Source organism: Stenella coeruleoalba (assembly GCF_951394435.1).
Source record: "Stenella coeruleoalba genome assembly, chromosome: 7".
Lineage (NCBI taxonomy): Eukaryota > Metazoa > Chordata > Mammalia > Artiodactyla > Delphinidae > Stenella > Stenella coeruleoalba.
This window is the reverse complement of record NC_137153.1, coordinates 67,950,374-67,976,871: the sequence shown is the minus strand read 5'-3', so window position 1 is coordinate 67,976,871 and position 26,498 is coordinate 67,950,374. Positions and strand designations below refer to the sequence as shown.

The window sequence follows — 26,498 nt, the reverse complement described above, 5'->3', positions numbered from 1 at the left end:
CTGTCAAATGCCTATGTGACTAACCTTTCAAAGTCGTTTCCCTTGCAATGCAACGTCTGAAAGCCTGAGTCTTCCTCCTGGGCTGAATACTTGATTCTCCCGAGGTGTTGGAAGTGAGCCTCACAGTCTAGAAGCCAGGGGCCCCATAGCCCACTCTTGCTCTCCTTTCCAGCCTCCCCTCTCGACCCCCAGGGGCATCCACGTGCACAGAAGTGATAGGGCTGGTGTGGGGCCCTGGGAAGACTATCAGGCAGGGCCAGAGCTAGAGGCTGAGCTGTTTTCCTCCCAGCACGGAGCTTTCCACCGGAAGCCCTCGGCAGGGAGGGGGGCGGGGTAGGGGCTTCTGCACGAGGCCCTCCGCGGGGAGGATGGCTGGGGAGGGGCTTCCCAGCGCTCTGCAAAGCTGGGGGGAGCAGTAGACACAGTGATAGACGCAAAGACAGAGAAGCAAAACTCCTGCCCTCAGCGCAGTCTCAGTCTTATTGGGAAGGCACAATTTAAAGGCATCACAGTAGTTTCGACACGGTGGGAAGAACTTTCAAGTTCTGAGTGACCCAGCATAAACTAGATGGAAGTGCTTAAAAGGAATGAGAGAAGATACAGTTTCCCTTTCTCTTTCTTTTTACTCCTTGAACTGTCAAGCTCAAAACTCATTAGGTGGGGAGCTAAGCAAGTTGGGACTTCCTGGCCGGCTCCTGGTCACAGCAGCAGGCGGGAGCATCCTCCCAGGTCCCCCACGTGGGTTTGGTTGTCCTCATGATGAGGGGTAGGCCCACAGCCACCTTTGGATGGGGCCAGTGGCCGGGAGGTTGGAGACCACCAAGAAGGAGAGTGTCAGGTGGCAGATGTTCTTGTCTTTGTCCAGTGTCCCCTCCTCCAAACCGGGAGGAAGGGCATGTCTGGGCCCAAGGGAGCTGTCCCCTGGAAGCAGGAGAGCCACGTCTGCCCCAGCTGTGGACAGCACCGATGGTCTCTGGCCAGAGTGAGCCCTGGGTGTCAGGGAACATGTTTTACAGATTCTGGGCAGCCTGAGTGGTAAACGCAACAGCACTACCAGTAACCTTTCTCTCCAGGAAGTCCAGGGCCTTGCCCTGGTGGCTGAGTTGAGAGTAAGCAGCTGGGGGCAGGTTCCAGGGGCCACACAACACAACAAGTGATGCATCAAGGGAGGCAGATCTGGCTCATGTTGTCCAGGGAGGGCTGCCTGGAGGAGGGCAGGAGGCCAGCCAGCCGGAGGCCCCATCCACACTGGCCAGCGATGCCAGGACTCAGCCTCAGGACGGCCGTGGACCCGTGAGGGGCTGACGTTGGCGCTCTCTGCTCATAGCAGGGAGAGCACATCCTCCAGATCAGAGAGAGGAAGCTAACCTTCCTCCTGATCAACAGGGAATTGTGGAGAGCAATGCTTCCTCCTGGAAGGGATCCTACCCTTGGAAGGTTGGGAGGGAGGAGCTCCCCTTCTGTTGCGCAGCAGTCTAGAGAGGGTGGCCCTGCTGCATGTGGGAGCTTTTGGAGAAATCTTCCCTTAAGCCAGGGGAGGGTTAGGAGCAGGTGCTACAGGGGAAGCACCTTCCTGCCCTGGAGGCTGTAGAAGAGAAGCTCACCACTCTGTCAAAGCTGCCCTGGGCTGGGTCCCCAGCTGGGATAAGGATCAGCCACTGGCTGCCCAGAGGATTGGGTTCTGTCTGGGAGAGCTGGGTTTAAGGGATGGGGTCACAGGAGCTTGTTGCCCGGTGGCTGTTACTATTGTGATCCTAGGGCTGGTTCCTCCATCTTCTTAGATGGTTGAGTCGCTGCAACATGGAACTCCTTATTTTAATCCCCCAATCCACTCTTCTTTCATATTCCTCATCTCAGAACTGGTACTCCCATCTGCCAAATTGTTTAAACCAGAGAGCTAGACATGATCTTTGATTCAGACCTTCCCTTTCATATCAAATCTGTTAGCAATCCTATCATTTCTACTTCTTAATCTCTACTATGACCACTTCCCTCTCTCTCCACTGCCACCACAATAATCCAAACCATTGTCATCTGCTGCCCAGACCATGGGAGGAGCCTCTTTGTTGGTCTCCCCACTTCCTCTTTCAGCAACCCCCTGCCCCCAATCAGTAGACCCTCCCTGTGATTCTTGGGCACCCTGGTCATTTCCTTCAGAGCATCCGTCACAAGTTGCATGCTTATCTTGTCATGCAGTTTATTGTCTGTCTCCCCCACTAGATGCAGCACCAGGGGGCAGGGAATCTTGTCTGTTAAATGCATCCTTGTATCCTTTCTGCCTAGCACAATGCCTGGCACAGAGTGAATAGTTTTAAAATGAATGACATTAGGTCAAATAGTTTAGATTTTAGTCAATAAACAATGAGGAACTATCACACAGTTCAGAAAAAGGACCGATAAAACATAAGGACGTGTTGGGGGAATAATGGAGGCAGCTGGATGGACATTAACTTGAATCCTCTTACTAACATTTTCCCGTTGATGAGGCCTAGTGTGGTGTCAAGATAGAGTTCTAGACAATTTAAAGGAGAGTTCTTTTTTCCCCCAGTTTTATTGAGAAATAATTGACACACATCACTGTACAAGCTTAAGGTGTACAGCATGATAGTTTTATTTACATATGTTGTGAAATTATAACTAAAATAGGTTTGGCTAACACCCATCTTCTAATAAAGATACAATTTAAAAAAGAAGAAAAGAATAAAGGAAATCTTTTTCTTCTTGCGATGAGATAAAGGGAGAATTTCTATCTTTGTGAATATGTAGGGAAGAAAAGAGAAAGGCATTGATGCTGTAAGTCTGGTGAACCAGAAAAATAACATTACTTCATCTCTTAAAAAGAAAAAGGATGGGACTTCCCTGGTGGCACAGTGGTTAAGAATCTGCCTGCCAATGCAGGGGACAGGGGTTCAAACTCTAATCTGGGAAGATCCCACACGCTGAGGAGCAACTAAGCCCGTGCACCACAACTACTGAGCCTGCACTCTAGAGCCCGCGAGCCACAACTACTGAGCCCACGTGCCACAACTACTGAAGCCTGTGCACCTAGAGCCCATGCTCCGCAACAAGAGAAGCTATCGCAATGAGAAGCCCGTGCACAGCAACGAAGAGTAGCCCCTGTTCACCGCAACTAGAGAAAGCCCACGTGCAGCAATGAAGACCCAACGCAGCCAAAAATTAATTAATTTTTTAAAAAAAAAAGGAAAAAAAAAGAAGTTTTTTTCCATGACTGGAAAAAAACCTCAGATTTGACTGGAAGAGTTCAGTTTTTAGATATGTTGAGTTTGAAATGACTATAAGTATTTCTTATGGGTCATTGAAAACAGCCAAACTGGGAAACTTCTTTGACAGTTTAGTCAGCCATGAAGTAGTCATCGGGTTTATTAATTAAGGAATTACAATAAATTATTTAATTCTAGCAGAAAGGAGAGAGTTAAAACTTGAAAATTATGAATCCTGTGTTTAAGGACACAAATAATTTTGTGCCATAATTTTGTTACATAAAACATGACCATTAATAGGTATGCTGTTGTCTCTTGAATGTGGAAAGATTTTATTGTATGAGTACCTGTCACATACGATTTAATCTCTACTTATGTATATTTTTTCATGTTTTCCCGTTTTTTTGATAATGTATAGTATTTTATAAATCAGGAAAAAAGTAGGAAACATTTTTTTAACTAAAAAATAAAGACTCACTATATCTACTTCTGAATGAATATCTTTGGGGTGAGCCCTTGCCTTTACACACCAAACATACGTAAATACAGAAGTTACTAAATGTACCCAGAACTCACTGGAGATCTCCCTCCAAGAAGTACGCACATATTGATGTTTCTTGGAATTCCCTACAGCTGGTTTCCCTTCTCCGGTTTCCCTTCTCTGGTTTTAGACAGCTTTGGTCCCCAAAATCAATGGGCTGGAATTATGCAATAAGCCCATTGTTCCAGTACTTCTGCCTGAAGGCAAAATTCAGGGATTTGTCCTTTTTTTATTATTCTAGTCCCAGACCTAACTACTAGCTCTTCTACTCTGTGTGGTTTTGATCTCCTAGAGGATTGTCGCAGCAAAAGTGCCTTTTATGGGTTTTACTATGGGAGGGCTTCCAATCCTGCAGCTACCAGCTTGAGAAGGTGGCAGTGGGGAGGAGCGGGCAGGGGAAGTGAGTAGAGACTAGTGCATGTCAAATTCAGAGTCCTCCTGATTATTAGACTGAAGAATGGTCCAGAGGTGAGGGACTGGGAAAGAGAATGGTCTGGAAATAATGACATTGAGGAACAGTGCAAATGAGCTATTAATTGCTGCAGTGTTGCAATAACAAAACCCTGGAAACTGTTGTGGATTGTTTAATAAAATGGCCCATCCACACAAAGGAAGTTGTAAAGAGAAATGAGAAATAACCCTATGTATTGCTGTGGAGTGATTTCTAACATATATTTGTCAGTTGAAAACCGACATGAAGAAAATTCCGTGTGATACGGTACTGCTTATCTAAGAAAGCTGAAGGGAGAGGGAATAAAATTATATTTTACAAAATAAGGATTAACTAAAAACTTTTAAAAAATCAGTCTTTTATAGGGGGGAGGAAAGGGACAGGGTAGAAAGGATGGAGATAGTAGCTACATTTTTATATATATGCAATGTTTTGTAAATTTTATATAATTGTGAAACAAAGTTAAAAAATTTTTTTAAATCCCTAAAAATTGGAAGCAAAATGAAACAAATAAGCCTAAATCTATATTGAGTAGATGGCACAACTACACAGAACAGAACTATTCAAGACTTTTAAAACACAGTAAATTCACTATACATCCCTCCTGGAGTATACTCTGGGGACAAAAAAATATTGTAAACTCTTTTCTGTAACTGTATTGTTGGTGTTAGTATTGTTGTTCTGAGACTAGCTTAGTGTTTTGTGGGATAAAGCAAATGAGTAATTATGTTGGGGTCCTTGGGAACCAAGTTTTTTTTGCAGTGGGAGCAAAGAGATACAAATGTAAGAACAATGAAGTTAACTTAAATACCTTGAATCCTGAATTTGAATGGGAAGTGCCACTATGAATTCACAGTATATTTTATCTTAAAAAAGAAAAGGTGTTTCTCTGCTTTGCCTACTGAAAAAGCCTAGAAACAAGGACAAAGTAGCAAAGAGTGCCCAGATTATGGCCTCTGATTCCCACTAAAAGAAGTCAGAGTTTCTTGGGGAAATGGTTGATTCCAGATTAGAGACAGAAAATATACAAGTTGAGGCTGGAACATCATCTCATCCAAGAAAGCAAGGAAGTTATCAGGATACACTTGAATAATGCAAAAATCCTCAGCAACCAAGTTCAAGAGTCACATCTTGGAAAGAGGGGATAATTTGAACATTATTAAGAATATTAACTGCAATGGATTGAAACACATCAAATATGTTTAACTTAATGAGCTCACACACCCCCAAATCCCCAGTGGACTCCTTTGAAGAGCTCATTATTTTGAAAATTGGTAGATAAATGAAAAGGAACAAACACACATCTTACCTTTCCTCTATGAACTGCACCTCAGGTAACCAAATAGTGGATGAGAGCAAGTTTCTCTTTATGGAAATATTTGAGATAATAAATGAAAAATAAATAATTGAATTTGAATATTAGCATTTTGCAACCTCTAATGAATTAATGGAAGTAGGCAGTGCTCATCGATGGCTGCCAGCAGGCAAAAAGAAGAGACATCTAGACGTTACACGCCTTATGACAGAAGTGCACATCCTACCTGTAAAGTATGCCTCCTGTTTCGTAGCCCCCTCCAAATTTGAACTTGAATCTTCTGAGTCGTCCAATATCAGTTACTCCTAGGAGATATTTAGCAACATCTGGAGGTTGTTTTTGGTTGTCACAATTGGGAGAGGGAGTGCTATTGGTGTCCAGTGGTTAGAGGCCAGGATTGCTGCTAAACATTCTACACCACATAAGACAGCCACCCACAATGAAGAAATATTTGGCCCAAAATGTCAATAGTGAGAAAACTGAGCCTGAGGAAACCCACTTGAGATCAAAAAATCAATTTATATATAATTATATATACTGTGAACAGAGGAACATGTCAACTGACATCTTAGGGATGCAATCGACAAAATCCAGACTGTGGGAAACTCTACATGAAAGACAATCAAAATAGTTCCTTCAGCAAAGAAATTGCAAGGAAGAGGGGAGAGAGAGAGAGAGAGAGAGAGAGAGAGAGAAATGAGGAGCCATTAAATTAAGAGACCTATGAAACCAAGCAATTAATACTGATTCAAACAAACTAAACAAATTTTAAAACCTTTGAATAGTGACTGGATATTTGACAATATTAAGAAATTATCCTGTTAGGTGTTGTAAAGGTATTTGTTTATGGTTTTTTTAAGTAGATTTATTTATTTATTTTATTTTTGCCTGTGTTGGGTCTTTGTTGCTGTGTGCAGGCTTTCTCTAGTTGTGGCGAACGGGGGCTACTCTTTGTTGCAATGTGTGGGCTTCTCATTGCAATGGCTTCTCTTGTTGCGGAGCATGGGCTCTACGCACGCGGGCTTCCATAGTTGTGGTTCACGGGCTCTAGAGCACAGGTTCAGTAGTTGTGGCACACGGGCTTAGTTGCTCCATGGCATGTGGGATCTTCCCGGACCAGGGCCCAAACCCATGTCCCCTGCTTTGGCAGGCAGATTCTTAACCACTGTGCCACCAGGGAAGCTCTGGTTATGTTTAAAAGGGGGTATTTATCTTTCAGAGATACGGATCTTTTAGAAATATTTACAGATGAAACGTTATGTTGTCTGGAATTTCCTTAGAAATAATTTAAGATGGATATGGATGGATAGATGTGGGTCTAGATGAAATAAGATTGGTTGTGAATTAATAATTGTTGAATTAGGTAGATAAGTACATGAGGGTTCTTTCTCTGGTATGTTAAAATTGTACACATTAAAACGTTAAAAGATTTTAATCATGTATTTTATAAAATGATGGTTATAATAGATGGTAGTTTTTTTTTTAATGTCCTTTACTTTAAAATAAAAGGGTGGCATCTTTTTTTGTCAGTGTATTAGCTACCTATTACTGCATAACAAATTATTCCAAAACTTTGTAGGTTCAAACTTTATTATCTCTTATGGTTTCTGAGTGTTAGGAATCTGAGAGCCGTGTAGCTGGGTGATTCTGGGTCAGTATCTGTTACAAGGCAGTAGTCAAGATATTGGCTGGGGCTGCAGTCATCTGAAGGGTTGACTGAGCCTGGATGTTCCTCTTTCAGGATGGTTCACTCACATCGTTGTTGACTGGAGGCCTCAGTTCCTTGTCACATGGTCTGTCTACAGGGTTGCTGGAGTGACCTAATGGCATGGCAACTAGCTTCACTCACAGCGGGCAATCCAAGAGAAAGAACAGGCAGAAGGCTGCAGTGCCTTTTATGACCTAGTCTTAGAAGTCAAACTGTCACTTCTACCATATTTTACTCATTAGAAGTGAGTCAGTGAGTCACTGAGTCCAACCACACTAAAAGGAAGGTTAATTAGGATCTACCTATTGAAGGGAGTATCAGAGAATTTGTGGACATTTTAAAACTACCACAATTGGTCTCCTTTTTCCTTTTAATTTTACAGGTCTGTAACATCCTAAAGTGATAAAACTATAGTCTCAGAAACTCTCCTAATATAAAAAAGACTACAGAGTTGGTTTTCAATATATTGAAGGACGGTACCTACCTTTTACTCACGAGGTTAAGGTGCCTTCTTACTTATGATCAGAAGAGCCAATCTAAATGGAACCCTAGTAGTAGATAATAGTAAATTAGTTTTAAAGGTGAAATATGTTGAAACAATTTGAAAGGAACATATAAGGATGAAGATTTTCAGTTAAGAAAGTACTGAAGGGTAGGATAAATTCTGAAGGGTGAACTCATTTGCAATATCACTAAAAATGCTCAGTGGAATTACAGGAGAGCAAATATACAGGATTGTTACAAGTAATGAATGAAGCCAGCTCTTAGCTTCTCATCTCTCAGATATCCCCAGGCTCGTCATTATCAGAAACGTTCACAGTAGGCTGGATATAATCCTATAGTTTCCTTTATTGAAAACCCTGTCTTGTGCAAAATGTGTGATATAAGCTAAACAAGGGCACTACTTCCTCTGTACCGCTCAGACATTCGTATTGGTCGTATAGCTACTCTCAGATGCCTTGTATTTTCCTTTTTGCATGTCTTTCTTCATCATATCAGAGAATCTCAAAGAGTAGTTCCTGGACCCCGTGCAGCATGAGCACCTGGGAATTTTTAAAGACGTATTTCTAGAGCCAATCCCACACCTAACAAATCAGAAAATCTTAGATTGTGGCCCAGGAGTATGAATTTTTAATAAGAGCCCCAGGTGAATTTTTTGTACAATAAAGTCAAGAATCAATAGATTAGGCTGTGAATATCCTGGAAACAGGGTCTGAGTCTTTCTCATCTCTACATTCTTAGACCTTTATCCTGTATCCTTTTACATTTCTTGGCATGGCCAACCTTGGCACTCTAGTAGGTGTTAGATAAATTTTTATGGAATTGAATTGAGTTGGGAAAATATCCACATATTGTGAAGTTTTAACTCCACAAAGTCATGAAGAGATTCTAGGTAATGAGACTCTTGGGCTTTGCGTGGGTTTGGTGAAGTTGTCATGTATTGTTTTTGCCTATCTATCATCTGTTACCTCTTGTGATAACAGAACTTTAATTTTCCTTAGGGGAGCCACTCCTCTCTCTTGCTCCATTCTTGTAGTTTGAGAGACACTGATACTACTTTTTGTACAAAGGAGATGAGAATGTGACTCAGATTTGGCCGATCAGAGCACCATACTCCTCCAGACAACCGTGGTCAGTTCAGAAATGAGTATGTGATCCAAGCAGGGCCAGTGAATGCTCTACTCCACATTTGCTGATGCTGCTGGGAAAGAGGTGGCTTATTCATAGTGGGTTTGCCAAACTGGTAGAACATGAGTCTGGGTTTTCTAATGACCATGTTTGTCTCCATCTAATGCACTTTCTGTCTCTATAGATTTGCCTGTTTTGGACACTTAATTTAAATGGAATTATACAAAATGTGTGTGTGTGTATGTGTATAGCTTCTTTCACTTGGCATAATGTTTTCAAGGTTCATCCATGATGTAGCATGTATTAGTGTTTCATTCCTTTTTATGGCTGAATAATATTCCACTATGGATATACTCTATTTTGTTTATTCATTCATCAGTTAATGGACATTTGGATACCCTTTAACTTTTAATGAATCAATACACTCCTTTTTATGGTTAAGCACTTTTTTTTTTTGTGGTACACGGGCCTCTCACTGTTGTGGCCTCTCCCGTTGCGGAGCACAGGCTCCAGACGCGCAGGCTCAGCGGCCATGGCTCACGGGCCCAGCCGCTCCGCGGCATGTGGGATTTTCCCAGACCGGGGCATGAACCCATGTCCCCTGCATCGGCAGAGGGACTCTCAACCACTGCGCCACCAGGGAAGCCCGTTAAGCATTTTTAAGACAGTGAAAGATGTCTTATAGATGGTTCTGAATCAAATATTAGAACATGTGATTTGTTGAGTGATGAGTGTTATTTGATGGAGATAGTGAATAAAATATAGGAACTTAAGACAGTCCTAGAAAATCAGGAATGTATCATTTATGTAACAATGCCACATTTGTGTATTAGGCGTCAATTAACATTTGAAGTTTCATAGTTATAAATCCTAATATTTAATAATTATGATATGATGGCTTCAAGATTGGCAACTTGTGGGACTTCTCTGGCAGTCCAGTGGTTAAGACTCCGTGCTTCTGCTGCAGGGGGCATGGGTTTGATCCCTAGTTGGGGAACTAAGATCCCACATGCCATGTGATGTGGCCAGAAAACAAAAACAAAAACACACAAAAAAAGGATTGGCAGCTGGTGCCTTAAAAATTCTGCTGTGATTGTTTATCACCTGCCGATCATCCACTTCTCTTTCACTCTCACAGTCAATGAAGAGAGTTTATGATTGTGAAACAAGACTGAGGTCCCCCGCCCTGCTCCTCTCCCAAAGGCTCTGAAACAAGCACAGAAACTTTTTCAGCTTTTATCAGTGTTTTAACTCTTAACAATTATAGAAAAACAGAGGTTAAATATCACAATCAGGGTGTCTCTGAGAATTATAAGCATCTTTAAAAGTGTTAGTTGTGGTTGTCCCTAGTCATCATCTAAATATAAATGGGACTCAGGGTGTTGTCTTATAGTTCCCAACCTGTTGTCTTATGTCCCAACCTTCTTAGACAGGGGTCCATGACCCCTGGGCCACGGACTGGTCTGGTCTGTGGCCTGTTAGGAGCCCGGGCCGCACGGCAGGAGGTGAGCGGCGGGTGAGCGAGCGCAGCTTCACCTGTATTTACAGCCACTCCCCATCACTCGCATTATCACCTGAGCTCCGCCTCCTGTCAGATCAGCGGCCGCATTAGATTCTCCTAGGAGGGCGAACCCTCCTGTGAACTGCGCATGCGAGGGATCTAGGTTGCGTGCTCCTTAGGAGAATCTAATGCCTGATGATCTGAGGTGGAGCTGAGGCTGTGATGCTAGGGCTGGGGAGTGGCTGCAAATATAGATTATCATTAGCAGAGAGGTTTGACTGCACAGAGAGTATAATAAATCAGTTGCTTGCAGACTCATATAAAAACCCTATCAGTAAGTGGGAAGTGAAAACAAGCTCAGGGCTCCCACTGATTTTGCATTATGGTGAGTTGTATAATTATTTCATTATATATTACAATGTAATAATAATAGAAATAAAGTGTACAATAAATGTAATACACTCGAATCATTCCAAAACCACCCTCCACCCCCGGTCCGTGGAAAAATTGTCTTCCACGAAACCAGTCCCTGGTGCTGAAAAGGTTTGGGACCACTGTTCTTTGATGTTCCCTTGGGAGAGGGGCATCTGTTTGTCATAGAGAGGCTGGACCATATGACTTGTGTTTCTTGAAACTTGGAAAGTCTATCACCTCCATCAACTCCTCGGTTAACACCTTTCACAAGACGTTTAATCAGGTGTAGGAGAGAGAACACAGACTTTGGAAGCCAGACAGACCTGGGTTTGAAAACCAGTGTAGTAATTTTTTTTTTTTTAAAGTCGTAGGACTCTGGAGATGGACAGGGGCCTGGGGGTCTCTAGGTCCACCTGCTCACCTTTTATTTATTTATTTTTTTAAGATGTTGGGGGTAGGAGTTTATTAATTTATTTATTTTTGCTGTGTTGGGTCTTCATTTCTGTGCAAGGGCTTTCTCTAGTTGTGGCAAGCTGGGGCCACTCTTCATCGCGGTGCAGGGGCCTCTCACTATCACGGCCTCTCTTGTTGCGGAGCACAGGCTCCAGACGCGCAGGCTCAGTAGTTGTGGCTCACGGGCCTAGTTGCTCCACGGCATGTGGGATCTTCCCAGACCAGGGCTTGAACCCGTGTCCCCTGCATTAGCAGGCAGATTCTCAACCACTGCACCACCAGGGAAGCCCCAGTGTAGTAATTTTACATAGCTGTGTAACAAATTACCACAAACTCAGTGGCTTGAATGCATACTAATTATCTCACAGTTCCTGTGGGTCAGGAGTTCAGGCATGATTTAGTTGGGTTCTGTGCTTCACAGCCTCACAAAGTTCTCATCAAGGTGTCAGCCAGGACTGGGTTCTCGTCTGGAGGCTCCACTTCTAATAAAACTTCAACTTCTAAAGTAGTGACTTTTAACTATTTGGATGTGTAGATTTATGCATTTCATCAAACTTCGGAAGTTTTGCCCACATATTCTTTCTGTCGCTGTCTCTCTCTGCTCTCCTTCTGGGACTCCCATTCTGTGTATGTAAGCGTACGTCTTTTTTTTTTTTTTTGGCCGTGCTGCATGGCTTGTGGAATCTTAGTTCCCAACCAGGGAATCGAACCTGTACCCCCTGCAGTGTAAGTGTGGAGTCCTAACCACTGGACCACCAGGGAATTCCACCCCCCCCCCCCTTTTTTTTAAATTTTCTCAAAGTGTGATCCTTAGGCCAGGAGCATCAACATCACCTGGGAAGTTGTTAGAAATGTAAAATCTCAGGCCCTACCCCAGATGTACTGAAGAAACTCTGGGGATGAGACCTAGCAATATGTGTTTTAAGAAGCCCTCCAGGCAGTTTCGTTGCATGATAAAGTTTGAGAACCATTGTTTTAGACAGTTTGAGTTTATTGATTTAGGCTAGCCATGTGTGTTTTAATTATAGTCACACTTACTAAACTAGAATTAATTATAGTCACACTTATTAAACACCTACTAGGTGCTAAGCACTGGGCATACAATGATAAGACGATTTCTGCTTTAAGTGATAGGACACAGTCCTCACACTCACTGGATCACAAAGTATTGTTAGGTAGGCTGCCACATAAACAGGTTTCAAGAGGTTATAAGGGGATATATATGGGGGCTTCCCTGGTGGCACAGTGGTTAAGAATCTGCCTGCCAATGCAGGTGACACGGGTTCGAGCCCTGGTCTGGGAAGATCCCACATGCCGCGGAGCAGCTAGGCCCGTGTGCCACAACTACTGAGCCTGCGCTCTAGAGCCTGCAAGGCACAGCTATTGAAGCCCGCATGCCACAACTACTGAAGCCTGTGCATCGAGCCCGTGCTCTGCAACAACAGAAGCCAGCACAGTGAGAAGCCTGCACAATGCAACAGAGTAGCCCTGGCTCGCCGCAACTAGAGAAAGTCCATGTGCAGCAACAAAGACCCAACGCAGCCAAAAATAAATAAATAATTTTAAAAAGGACGATATATATGCAGAAATGTACTTGTGAATAGTTATTGTGGGAGCTCAAAGGAGGAGCACAGGACACAAACATTCATCCTAAAATTGGAGTGGTGTAAGCATTAGTTCCAGGCTGAGGTGAGAAAAAGCCCATTGAACCATTATGATTTGAATAAAGGAGATGATGAGATAGCAGAGTGGGTAGAAGTGTGATGTTGAGTAACTTTCTTTATGGACTGGGAAGAATCTGTTTCTACTCTGGCCCCCAAATCCACTACTGAGCCAAGCACACTTTTATCATTATTAAAGTGCAAGTATTTGTGGAAGTGATTACAAAGCAAGGTATATGTCATTTATCATTTAGTGTGAAAGAAAAATCTATAAGCAGATTTAAAAAATTGTAATGGATGATTTTGAAAATAAACAAAAGTAGAGAGAACTGTATTATAAACCCCTATGTACTTACAACCCAACTTTTGAAGTAGTTGGTGTGAGGACCAAATGAGATCATGTGTGTAAAGCCTTTAGCATAGAGCCTTAATTTCAGTAGGTTTTCAGTAATGGCTTGTGCACTAGTCAGGGTTCAAACAGAAAAGCAGAACCGGGCTTCCCTGGTGGCGCAGTGGTTGAGAGTCCACCTGCCGATGCAGGAGACATGGATTCATTCCCCGATCTGGGAAGATCCCACATGCCGCGGAGCGGCTGGGCCCGTGAGCCATGGCCGCTGAGCCTGCGTGTCCGGACCCTGTCCTTTACAACGGGAGAGGCTACAACAGTGAGAGGCCCGCGTACCGCAAAAAAAAAAAAAAAAAAAAAAAAAGCAGAACCACTCACTAGAGGTTTATTGTAGGGATCTGACCTTATGCTATTGTGAGGGCTGGTTTCACAGTCTGTATGAGGCTGTCGTCTTTGCGCCTGGTGATAGAGCCCAAAGTCAGCAGGATGAGCTGGAACTTGCATCAGTCTCTCACTGACTCCAAGCCTCTGACTCCAGTGATGGGAGTGACCAGCAGAAGATGGTGTCCTTTGTCATGGAGGTAGATACGCAGCTGGCCCAGGAATCGGAGTTGCTAAGTAGGATCAGGTGGAAGCTGGAGGAGCTTTGGGCCTGGCTGCTGCTCCATGCCAACAAGGTAGCTACGTGAGCTGCAAGACAGCCTGGTACCCTGCAGTGACCTTTCAAACATAAAAAATGTGGCTGTGACTTCAAGTTTGCCTTTGAAATCTCATGCAAGATGTTTCTTGTGGTTTGCTAACCCAGAATTATGCAGGGAAGGGGATTCGGGGATATGTAGTTTCATTATCTATTACTGTGTAACAAACTACCCCTGAACCCATAGCTTAAAATAGTAACAATCATTTATTTAGCTCAATTTGGGCAGGCCTCAGTGAGGATAGCTTATCTGTGCTCCATATGGTGTCAGCTAGGGTGACTCCAAAGACTTGTCAGAGGCTGGCTGGGGACTGGAATCATCTGAAGGCTTCCTCACTCCCATGTCTGGCAGCTGATGCTGTCAGCTGGAACAGCTGGCACTAAATCTTTGTGGTCTCTCTGGCATGGCAGCTTCATGGTAGCCAGGCTTCTTATTAGAGGTTCAGGGTTCCAAAGATATGAGATGACAGAGACAGACAGACAGTGACAGACAGGCAGACAAAGTTTTTATTCTGGTTCTGCCATTTATTAGTGATGTCACTTTAAACAAGTCATTTATTCTCTCTGAACCTCAGTTCTCAAATATTAAAAATCAGAACTTATATTGGAGGTGCCCAGAAGAAGACCCTGAGGCAATAATTTGAGTGAAAGTAGTTTATTTGAGAATTAATCCCACGAAATATCAGAAGGGAGCTAGGAAGGATACGGGGAAGGGAAGGAAGCCAGTAAAAGGTACTTAAGCAAGTAACCCCTGTAGACCAGCGCTCACCAACATTTTTGGCACCAGGGACCGGTTTCGTGGAAGACAATTTTTCCACGGGGGATGGTGGGAGCGGGATGGTGCAGGCAGTAATGCGAGCGGCGCGGAGCGGCAGATGAAGCTTTGCTTGCTCGCCTGCCGCTCACCTCCTGCTGTGCGGCCCTGTTAGTAATGGGTCTCGGACCGCTACCGGCGTTGGGGACCCCTGCTGTAGGCAACTGAAGATTAAAATCTCTGAAGGTCCCTCGGGAAACGCTGTAGAATCTATGTCTCAGAGCTATCTCACTCAAAGTTTAAGGGCGCTGGGATATTTATACATCAACTCCCATCAGCCATTGGTTGAGGACTCTGGGGGAGGGGGAGCGGGGCATTAACTCCCCAGCACCTTAGCCCTGCTGAGTTCCATACAGGTGGGAAAAACCCTCAGACAAAGAGATCTAGGTGCTGTTGGAGGATAATTAAGCACGTTTGCACTGAAAATAGTAAGAGCTGAAGGGATATGAACAGGGCACAGACAGGGGTTGCTACAGAAGATATTAGTTGTTTTTTAAGGTTGTTGAGTAATTAAGATGAGATGATATACAAAACATACACTCCTGGTGTGATGGTTCTTTTCCTTGCTTTGGCATCCTCCACAGCAGGATTCAAGGGAGGCCCTCAGAGGTCCTGGAGTTTTCAATACTGTCAACTTCCTAAAAGAAGTCTCAAGAAATGGCAATAATGTGCATGGATTACCCACCTCCCTCAATGAACTTCAGGGCTGATTCTGTTAAACTCAACATACACCTCTAATAACCTGTCACCCTATAGGAGTTCAGACCTTCCAGTGGTTCCTCATAACTGAGTCTTACCCACATAACGCTAGCCACCTTCTTTAATCTTACTCAAGCTCTGACCCCTTCCAGAACCCCCTCTTCCCCCATGTGTTCTGGAACTCATAATCTGGTGACATTGTCCAAGAATCGCTACAAACCAACCGTATTATGGTATTGGACTCCCAAGTTTGTAATCATTTTATAGATAACTGCGTTATCTTTGAAGGTTGTTGAGCAGAGGAGTGACATAATCCAATCTTTGGGAAGCTTTTGGTGTGCAAGATTAGAAGAGGATGGGAAAGAGGGAAGACCTGTGTGTGTGTGTGTGTGTGTGTAATTTATTACAACTATCCATTTTGAGGCATGCAAAATGGGAGGACCTGACTTGGCAAAAAGCACAGTGGCTGTAAAGGGAAGCCACTGATGTGAAAAGGGCAAAGCTTGGTGTCTCATAAGTAATGGCCTGGTGTCGGAAGACTTTGGTTCCTGTGCATGCTGCCACTGCCAGCCTTGCAATGTTCCTCGAGTCTTTCCCCAAGTGTAGGGCGGGAATGGCACTACCTCTCAGGATTACAGCGGGCGCGAGGGCATAGGGCCGGCTGCGCGCTCAGCACGGTGTCTGAAACAGGGTAAAGCGCGCCAATCCTGTTTTCTCTTCTATTAAGAAAAAGGCGGGGGAGCTAATAGCATACACATCCCAGAGGTTGCCGTAAGTAGTGTGGCTAAGTACCGGGCATGTAGGAGAAACTCAAACCCAGTCCACCGCCTCCCCTTGTCCCCACGCGGGGAAAGACCCCGCGGAAACTGGTGGGGAAGGCGTGCTCCATCGCCTCCGCTCCCAGGCCGCTCCCCCGTCCCGCGCTCCTCCAGCCAAGCGCTGTTGCCGGGGCCCGGGCACCGCCCAGCTCCAGCGCAGGCCAATGGTAGCGTGGCCCAGGCACCGCCTAGCCCCAGTGCAGGCCTATAGCGGTGCGCCCCGGGCACCGCCCTGATCCTGCACCAGCCAATAGCGGAGTGGCCCGGTGCGGGGTCCGCCCCCAGCCGGGCCGGGAGGCGGAGAGGCGGTCACCGGCTCCGCCCCACTCCCCTCTGACCCGGTGTATCGTCTCTCTCCCTTCCTGTTCCAAACCACGTGGACGCGCCTGGGGCTGCGGGGCTGCGGGAGGGAGCCCGGGCCGCCACTGCCGCTGTCGCCGTCGCCGCCGTCGCCGCGATACCCGCGCCCGTCCAAAGTCGCCTCGCCCCGGCCGCCCGCGCCGTTGCAGAGGGCGTGCACATGGCGACCCAGGCGCACTCCCTCAGCTACGCGGGCTGCAACTTCTTGCGCCAGCGTCTGGTCCTGTCTACTCTGAGCGGGCGCCCTGTCAAAATCCGAAAGATTCGGGCCAGAGACGACAACCCCGGCCTCCGAGGTAACTCCGGGGCGGGCAGCGCGCAGCGTGGGCGTGGGGCGCGAAGGGAGACCTAGCTGATGCCCTGGGGGCCGGCGCACAAGGAGCCTCCGGGGCGCGTTGGGGAGGGCTCATTGCGTGTCGCCCCCACACCCGAACGAACGCGCAGGAGGCTGTGTGGGAGGCGGGGCCGCGCACCAGGGGCTGAGCTCTTCTGCGCTCGGCGCTCTCCGTCTCCCGGGAGCTGGTAGTAAACAGCTACACGTTTTTCAGCCTTACGTGTTGCAACATATCCCAGACATCGCCCCCTCGCTTGTCTTGAGTCCCTCTTGCTCTCGCTGTAAACCTCGCAATGGAGAAAAACAGTTTGTTGGACCGAAATGTGGTGAATCGGCAGATGTAAAGATGGAGAGAAATTTGGAGAGAAAAGTACCACTGGTTGGTTTTGTCCCGTCCCAAAACAGGTCTCAGAAGCAGCTGCCCCCTTGGACACCACCGGCTGTCCCTGTCGTCATGATTTCTCGGCAGCCCCCACACATCTCCTTGGGTGTGGATTAAAGAATCTTTTAAAATTATGTGTTTTTTTTCAGCAGTGGCTGTGATTGATTTGTGCAGGACAGGAGCTTTGAGATAAAATTTTAACAATCATGGGCCTAATTGCCTGGACTTTAGTAAAGGATTGGTGACAAGTGCTAAACTATAGGCTTCCAAGTTCTCTTTTTGCCCTGCGAAGGTGGATAGATGAAAAATAAGGCCCCATTTAAACCTATATGAAGTTGATTTGTCTCCGAGTTTCAACTGGCCCCCTGAAATGACTCATATATTTAAAAGCTTCTGTCTGGTTATCCCAAATTGGGAAAATCAGTTCAACAAAAAAAAGGAAAAACCTATCTGCAAATTGAAGGAGGAGAGGGTTTGTGGTTGGTCCTCAAAGCTTTCTGGGCCCTGTTGATGTGTTTAATTTTGCACTGGCTCCTGTACAAGGTGGGCAGCCTATTTCATCATCAGTCTGAATGCACCTTCTGGATGGTTACATTTCTGCTTCTCTTGAATGGTGATTGGTTGCACATAAGCGGAAAATGCCATGTCATTGATGGAGATAGAAGATTAGGAAGGAAAGAATCAGATGAACCTCTGTACCATGGAGAGGAACCAGGTGACAGTAACAAAGGCTTGTGTTGGTGCATGATTGTTACTGCCCTCACTGTACTGCTCAAAAACACTGAAGAAGTTGAGGGACCCCTAGCATGGTTTATGCCAGGTGCTCTTCCTCTCAACATTCCTTGCCTTTATTTTGAGTCTGGCCCTTGGGCAAAGCAATTGCTTGACTGCTCTACTCTCTGGCTTTCCCAGCCAACTCTCCCCTTCACCCCTAAATTAGCCTAGAGAACTCACCACTAGCTGGTTGTGGTAAGAAGACAGGCTTCTACTTCTGTGGAACACTGGGAATAGCTTTTTTTAAAAAAGAGAAATAGAAGTACTTTAGCCTGGAGACCTGCAATTTCTAATGGAAATATAGTGCCCATAAGATACAATTTAGTGATGTTTCCCTTTCTCCCCCGTGCACTGTTCATGAGCATCTCTTCACTGCCACACACATGAACGGGGCTTGGCCACTTGGCATTTTCCTGAAAAGATACCAGACTCTGGTACCTGGGGAAGGTAGTACTGGTTGGCACATGTGCTGGTATTTTATGAGGAATACTGTGTATAGCCTTATTTGCCTTACCTTATTAATATACTAGGGGGAAAAAAGAGACTCCTAATTTAGACTTCCTTGGCTGGATTCAAGGCCTCAGGAACACTATAGACATTTGCTTAATTTCTAAAGAGGGAACTGAGGTATACGTATATACAGGCGTTCATAGACATATATATGTGTCTTTGTATACATACCCAAGTGTAAGTATAAGTGTATATACATGCACACATATACATAAATACATGTAGCCCCTGACACATGATATGATCATAGTCAAACGAGTCTGTGGTAGCTTGATTGGACATGTAGCCAACGGACTGTCTTATCTGTCATATTCCTTTCTGACTCTTCCTGACTCAGATTCTGAGAGTTGGAAAAAACTCAGCATTTGCAAAAAAATCTTCAGCTCAAGTGCAAGAATTATATCTCCTGAAGGTGCTTGCTTAAATATCGCCTCTGGTGTGAGCTTTGGAGGGTGGGGGTGGTACCTCTGGAACAGTCATTCAGAAAAGGTTTATTGAGCCCCAGCATGTGCAAGGCTTTGTGGAGTTGTAAATGAGAGAAGCTAGTTGCCGCACTCTTGAGGAGCTTTCTAAGGAAGAGCTGAGAGAGTAGCCTGAGTACTTTGAAGTAGGAAGTTGTAAAGGGGCTCAGCAGAGTTAGAGCAGAGGCTTCCCCTGAGGTTATGAAGGAAAGCTCTATGGATTTTCTGATCTGAACGGATAGGATTGAGATGGTGGCTGCAGGAATCATTGTTGGTGAAAGAAACAGCTTTTAAGTCAAAAAGTTCTTCATTTTCTTTATTATGTGGAGGTAAAATCTTCATTTGTTATGGTCATAGTAGCTTGGGAGTTAAGAGCTTGAGCTCAGTTAGATCTCAGTTTGAGATGGGGTTCTGCTTTTGCTATTAGCTGTTGGACCTCCTGAGCCTCAGTTTTTCATCTGTAAAGTGGGGCCAATACTACTGACTTCAGAGGGTTATTGTGACGATTAAATAATATTTGGAAGTGTACTCAACAGTGCCTGGCGTGTAGGAAGAATAGATGTGAGCTGATTTTATTATTATGTAGCTTCTGTCCACTGGTATAGTTCTATTCTCTGATATTTGAAATCTTTTCCTGCTTCTATATGGAAACTTTTCAAATATTTAAAGAGAATTACGTCTTTTCTGTTTTCTTTTCAGTCTAAAGGTTTCCTTTTAGGTGATGGCTTCCAAATATTTGTGTTTTATATGTATAATGTAGTGGTTTTTAACCAGGGGCAGTTTTGTTCCCCAGGGGATATTTGGCAGTGTTTGGAGACATTTTTGGTTGTCACAACTGGGAGGCTGCTCCTGGCACCTAGTGGGTGGAGCCCAGGGATGCCACTAAACATCCTACAGTGCACTGGACAGCTCCCCACACAAAGAAGTATTCTGTCCAAAATATCAGTGCTGATGTTGAAAAACCCTGGTCTACTAGACTTAATTATTAACCTTTTTCTTTTCCTTGTATCCCTAATGGTTGGGAATAGCAGCATGAGGTACTAAGAAAACTGCATGAAGATTCAGAAGGGGATGAGACACAGGTCAGACTCTGTGACTTCTGACAGATTTGTTAATCTCTTAAATAAAACTGCTTCCTTTGAAAGAGGAATTGTAAAGAATGAGAAGAATTTGAATCCCAAAGAAAGATGATCCTGGAATGGTTTTTATTAATTATGCAGCCACATGTGTAATTTTTACTTCACTCTTGAGGAACATGAAGGATTATATTGTCTCATTAGACTCTTTCCATCAGTGAGGACGAAATAAATTTTTTTTTGTTGCTGTTTTACTGAAGGTAAAAAAGGCAAGACATAGTTAAGTAAGGTAGCTGGTGAAGTTGAATATCCAGTCAGTGACAGAGCTGGAAACAGACGGCAGCCAGCTCCAGCCTGGAAGGCCTGTTCTCCCATCTGACTGCTTGGTGGACTTGAGTGTTCCTCAGATTATAAAGCAGCTGTCCAAAGTGCTTCTGTTTCTGGGTTTCATGAGGGCTGTATCTTGCAGGGTTCAGTTGAGTTAACATTTTCTGGATAAGAAAGAATTCCACAAGAATGATAATTTTTTAAAGTGGGAATACAGAAATGATGGACTTGGGCAAGAGCCCTGGTTTATCAGTTAGGACGCGGGACTGCTGCTACCCAAGTCCCTGAGTAGGTCACATGACTAAGCCTCGCTGTGAAACTGGAGAGAGGAGTTATTTGGTCTTAAGCAGATGAGATTCTGAAAAAGGAGGGGTAAGTGGAATTTTAATGAAAAGAATCCTTTAAAATGTGCCACACAGAGATCCTTAAAGGTAAAATATCTTTTGGCAAACTGATACATTGTTTTGGGGATAAATCTGGCTGTTCATAAATTGGATCTTCTAAAAGGAGGATTGTAAGGGAAAACTATTTTTATCCTCTGCTTTCAATACTTCTGACACCAGATGTGTGGGTTTTTCTCACCACACCAAGTAATTCTCCAATTCTCAGTGGATGTTCACTGGTGTCCTACAAATTTAACTCAATTCTGACACTGTCTCGGTGGTGATAGCATCAAATCCCACAGGTTAAGGGCTCAATCCCACAAGACTGCCCTCCACCCCCTCAGGTGCCAGTCACAAGTCGCAGTCGTAAGTCCAGGTCACTCATACCTCTGGTTTCCCAGACCGCCTCCTGGGATCTGATATTTTGCTAAAATTATGTTTCACGAAGCTCAGGGAAACATTTACTTACATTTACCAGTTTACAATAAAGGATATTATAAAAGATACAGATGAACAGCCAGATGAAGAGGTACATAGGGCCAGGTCCAGAAGAGTCCTGAAATAGGAGCTTCTGTTATTGTGGAATGGGGTTTTGTACTCTCCCAGAATGTGGATTTTTTTTTTTTTTTTAACCAACCTGGAAGTTCTCTCCTTGTTCAAGAGTTTTTATAGGGCTTAATCTCTAGGCACACCTTGACACCCCCCCACCCCCGCAGAAGTCAGTGAGTAGGACTGAAAGTTCTAATCCTCTAATCATTTGGTTTTTCTGGTGATTGGCCCCATCCTGAGGCTGTCTAGGGGCTCCACCCTAAGTCAACTCATCGCATAAAGTCAGGTGTGCTCAAAAGGGCCTCTGTATATGAATAACTTAAAAGAGACTCCTGTGGCTCTGGAGCTTTCAGGGGTTTTAGGAGCTCTGTGCCAGGAACAAAGACCAAATACATTTCTTGTTATACCACAAGGATGCACCTATACTTTATTTCAGTATTGTTTGGGACTCAAAGTTGATAACTAGAATTGGGGGAGGCCTGACGACTATACTAATGATAAGTGGAGATTTTATATTCCTACCAGCAATGTAGGCATGATTCAGTTTCTCTGCATTCTTGCCAGCATTTGGTGTTGTCACTATTTTTAATTTTAGCCATTCTGATTAGTGTGTACTGCCGTCTTCTCGTTTAATTTGCATATTCCTGATGGCTAATGATATTAAACAACTTTTCATGTCTTTTGCCATTTTCTAGTAAGATTGTTTTCTTTTTCTGTTAGGTTTTGAGAGTTCTTTACATATTCTAGTCCTTTGTCAAATATGTGGTTTCCTAGTATTTTATCCCACTCTATGGCTTGTCTTTTTATTCTCTTAACATGGTCTTTTGCAGAGGGAAAGTTTTAATGAAATAGAATTTATCAAAGTTTTCTTTTATTGCTTGTGCTTTTGGTGTTAAGAACTGTTTGCCTAGCCCTAGATCCTGAAGGTTTTCTTTTTTTTCCTAAAAGTTTTATAGTTTTACATTTTATATTTAAGTTAATTTTTTTTGTATGAGGTTTAAAACTTAGGTTGATGTTCATTTTTTTTTGCCTATGGATGTCCAACTGCTCTAGCACCCTTTGTGGAAATGGCTATCTTTCTTCCATTTAATCACTTTTGCACCTTTGTAAAAAACCAGTTGGGCATACTGTGTGGGTCTCTTTCTGGATTCTCTGTTCTGTTCCACTGATCTATATGTCTATCCCTTTGTCAGTACCACAACTGTCTTGATTACTATATGTATATAATAAATTTTGAATTTGGGTAGGCTGATCCCTCCAACTTTATTCTTATTTTTCATGATTGTTTTAGCTATTCTAGTTCCTTTGCCTTTTCATATAAAGTTTAGAATAATCTTGTCTTCATCTATACAAAAAAATCTTGTTAGGATTTGACAGGAGCTGTGTTAACCTATATGATAACTTAGGGAGAGTTACCAACTTTACTGTATTTGAGTCTTCCAATTCATAAACATAGTATATCTCTCCATTTATTTAGATCTTTGTTTTCTTTCATCAGCATTGTGTAGTTTTTAGCATATAAGTCCTGTACATGTTTTGTTAATTTACACCTAAATGTAAATTAACTTTTTTGAGTTAATTTACTTTTGTAATTTACTTTACAATTGCTCAACTTTTTTGAGCAATTGTAAAGGGTATCTAATTTTAAATTTTGGTCTCCATGTGTTTATTGGTAGTATATAGAAATACAATTCATTTTTTTTGGATGTTTGTCTTGTGTCCTGCAACCTTGCTGAATTTACTTACAAGTTCATTTTTTGGGGGGCTGCATTGGGTCTTTGTTGCTGCGTGCAGGCTTTCTGTAGTTGTGGCGAGCAGGGGATACTCTTTGTTGCAGTGTGCGGGCTTCTCATTGTGGTGGCTTCTCTTGTTGTGGAGCGTGGGCTCTAGGAGTGCAGGCTTCAGTAGTTGTAGCGCATGGGCTCAGTAGTTGTGGCACACGGGCTTAGTTGCTCCATGGCATGTGGGATCTTCCTGGACCAGGGATCAAACCTGTGTCCCCTGCATTGGCAAGCAGATTCTCAACCACTGTGCCACCAGGGAAGTCCCCTACTTAAAAGTTCTAAGTGTGTGTTTTTGCTGTTGTTGTTGTTAGATTCTTTGGGATTTTTTTATGTAAACAGTCATGTCATCTGCAAATAGGAACAGTTTTATTTCTTCTTTTCTGAACTTTATGCCTTTTATTTCCCCCTTATTGCAGTGGGTAGGACTTCTAGGACTATGTTAAATAAATGTAATGAGGGCAAGCTTCCTTACCTTGTTCCCTATCCTAAGGAGAAAGTGTCCACTGTTTTGCCACAAAGTATAATGTTAGCTGTATATTTTTTTCGATGTTTTTTTATCAAGTTGAAATTCTCTTCTATTCCTATTTTTCTAAGATTTGTGTGTGTGTGTGTGTGTGTGTGTGTGTGTGTGTGTGTGTGTGTGTGTGTATGTGAATGAGTGTTGTATTTTGTCAAATGCTTTTTCTGCGCCAATTGATGTGATCATGTGATTGTTCTTCTTTAGTCTGTTAATATGGTATATTGCATGGATTGATTTTCAAATATTGAAGCAGCCTTGCATTCCTGGAATAAACCCCACTTGTTCATGGTGTGTAATTCTTTTTCTATATTGCTGGATTTTATTTGCTAACATTTTGTTAAAGATTTTTGGGTATATATTCATAAGTTATACTGATTTGTAGTTTTCTGTTTTGTACTGTCTTTGTCTGGTTTTGGTATTTTAAACTATAATAATACTAGCTTCAAATGAATTGGAAACAGTTTCCTTTTGGTCTTCTAAAAGAGATTGTGTAGAATTGATTTTAGTGCTTTAAACATTTGGTAGAATTCTCCAATGAAACTATAAAGGCCTAGAGATATCTTTTTGGGGAGTTTTAAAAAATATGCTTTCAATTTCCTGAATGGTGATAGGGCTGTTTAAATTATCCATTTCATTTGATGAGTTGTGGTAGTTTGTGTTTTTTGGAGAAGTGGTTCATTTCATCTAAATTGTTTTATATATGTAGAGTTCATAGTATTCCCTTATTATCCTTTTGATGTCTGCAGGATCTGTAGTGATATTCCCTGTTTCCTCATGTTGATTTGTGTCTTTTTTTTTTTCAGTCTTGCTAGAGGTTTGTCATGTTATTTATCTTTTTAAAGAGCCATCTGTTTCACTGATTTTTCTCTATTTTTCTGTTTTCAATTTCATCTGTTTCTGCTATTTTTATTATTTCCTTCACTTCCTTTGGATTTATTTTGTACTTTTTCTAAGTTGAGTGAGACAGATTATTGGAAACCTTTTCTCTTTTCTAATGTAGGCATTTAGTGCAATAAACTTCCCTCTCAAGACTGGTTTAGCTGTCTCCCACAAATTTTAATATGTCATGTTTTAATTTTCATTCAGTTCAGTGTGTTTTTTCTTGCCTTTAAGACTTCCTCTTTGAGGGCTTCCCTGGTGGCGCAGTGGTTGAGAGTCCACCTGCCGATGCAGGGGACATGGGTTCGTGCCCCGGTCCGGGAAGATCCCACATGCCGTGGAGCGGCTGGGCCCGTGAGCCATGGCCGCTGAGCCTGCGCGTCTGGAGCCTGTGCTCCACAATGGGAGAGGCCACAACAGTGAGAGGCCCGCGTACCACAAAAAAAAAAAAAAAAAAAAAAAAAAGACTTCCTCTTTGATCCATGGATTATTTATAAGTGTCTTGTTTAACTTCCAAGTGTGGGTATATTTTCCAGTTACCATTTTGTTATTGATTTCAGTTTGATTTCATTATGTTTGGAGAACATGCTCTGTATTCATTTCAATTACTTTAAATTTGTTGATATTTTTTAATGGCCCAAGATTTGGTCTATCTTCATGTATGTTCCATGGGCTCTTGGAAAGAATGTATATTCTGCTGTTGTGAGTTGGGTGTTCTATAAATGTTGATTGGATTCTGTTGGTTGATGGCATTGTTGAGTTCTCCTTTCAGTTTGAACAGTTTTAGTTTTATATATTTTGCACCTTCGTTGTTTGGTGCATTTAGGCTTGCGCTGTCTTCTTGGTGGATTGGCCCTTTTATTATTGTGTAATGCCCTGCTGCATCTTTAATAATTTCCTGAGGTGGAGGAAATACTCTAGTGCTTTAGGGTTAGAGAAAGGTTAGGTTAGAGAAAGGAAAGGACTAGAACTGAAGATATTGGATACAAATAGGAAACTTGAAGGTGGTAAAAACAGCATAAATCAGAGAAATAAGTTGCCCTTTGTTGAGTTCACTTCTTTTACAGGTTTTTACATAAGCAAAATAAAATATCTAGGAAAATTTGAAGGTATGGGGCAAAAAAGTAACCTTCAGTGATGGTTATTATACGTAAAGCAGCAGTAAAAAAAATTTTTGTGCAGTAGTCTAGCATATTTCTATTTCTGCGGGATAGAGTTCTAGATGTGGAATTGGCAGGTCAAAAATTATGCTTTAAAATAAAAAATGGGAATGTGGGGTCAAATCAAAGTGTGTGAAATCCTTTTGCTTAATTGGTAAGATAGCCTCTCCCTCAATTGTTATTTCTTCCTTGTAGTGACACTGTGTTTTTTTGAGGTATATTTAATCACATTTCTAATATCATGGTAAATTTGAGAGATGATTGGGTTTCTTTGCTTTTCTCATATTTTAAAAGATGTTATTACTTTGAACTTGATTTTTTAAAATGAACTTATCAAATTATACTACACATTAAGAAAAGTGCACAAGCTTAATGAATTGATGAATTATGACTAAGTGGATATACCCAGGTAGCCATTATGCATGTCAAGAAATAAAACAAGACCAGCAACCCACAAAACCCCTCTCATGCTTGCTTCCAGTCACACCATTTCCTCCCATCCCCAGCATAAACATTAAATTGACTTTTTACACCATAGATTAGGTTCCTAAAATATTAACCATGGTTTATATAGGTGGAGTCATAGAGTACGTATTTTGTGTGTGTCTGGCTTTAATTCTGTATTGTTTCTGTGAGATGCATCTTTGTTGTCGCAGCGATAGTTTGTGGATTTACATTGCTGTGTCATGATACTACATTTTATTAATACGTCACAATTTATGTACTCTATG

At 43.0% G+C, this 26,498-nt stretch overlaps 2 protein-coding genes across 6 annotated transcripts in view; one reads left to right on the top strand and one right to left on the bottom strand.

Moving 5' to 3' along the window:
* AK3 (adenylate kinase 3) overlaps nucleotides 1–276 on the bottom strand; it is a 41,857-nt gene extending 41,581 nt beyond the window's left edge. Inside the window, exon 1 of the mRNA XM_079925672.1 lies at nucleotides 25–276. The gene's annotated coding sequence lies outside the window, so the exon portion shown is untranslated. The remainder of the gene's footprint in view (nucleotides 1–24) is intronic.
* The window catches only part of LOC307188493 (tyrosine-protein kinase JAK2), a 381,641-nt gene that overhangs the window by 13,175 nt on the left and 341,968 nt on the right, over nucleotides 1–26,498 (top strand). For 3 of the 5 annotated variants that reach the window (XR_013828956.1, XM_079925662.1, XM_079925663.1), the window contains exon 1: nucleotides 16,242–16,924. The exons of 1 other annotated variant lie outside the window; for it this stretch is intronic. Coding sequence is in view for 3 of the 4 variants with exons in the window: in XM_079925662.1 (XP_079781788.1) it covers nucleotides 16,789–16,924 (136 nt within the window). In the remaining variant the exon portion in view is untranslated. Of the gene's footprint in view, nucleotides 1–16,241; nucleotides 16,925–26,498 lie in introns of those variants that run through there. One more of the 5 variants, XM_079925668.1, reaches the window with a different exon arrangement.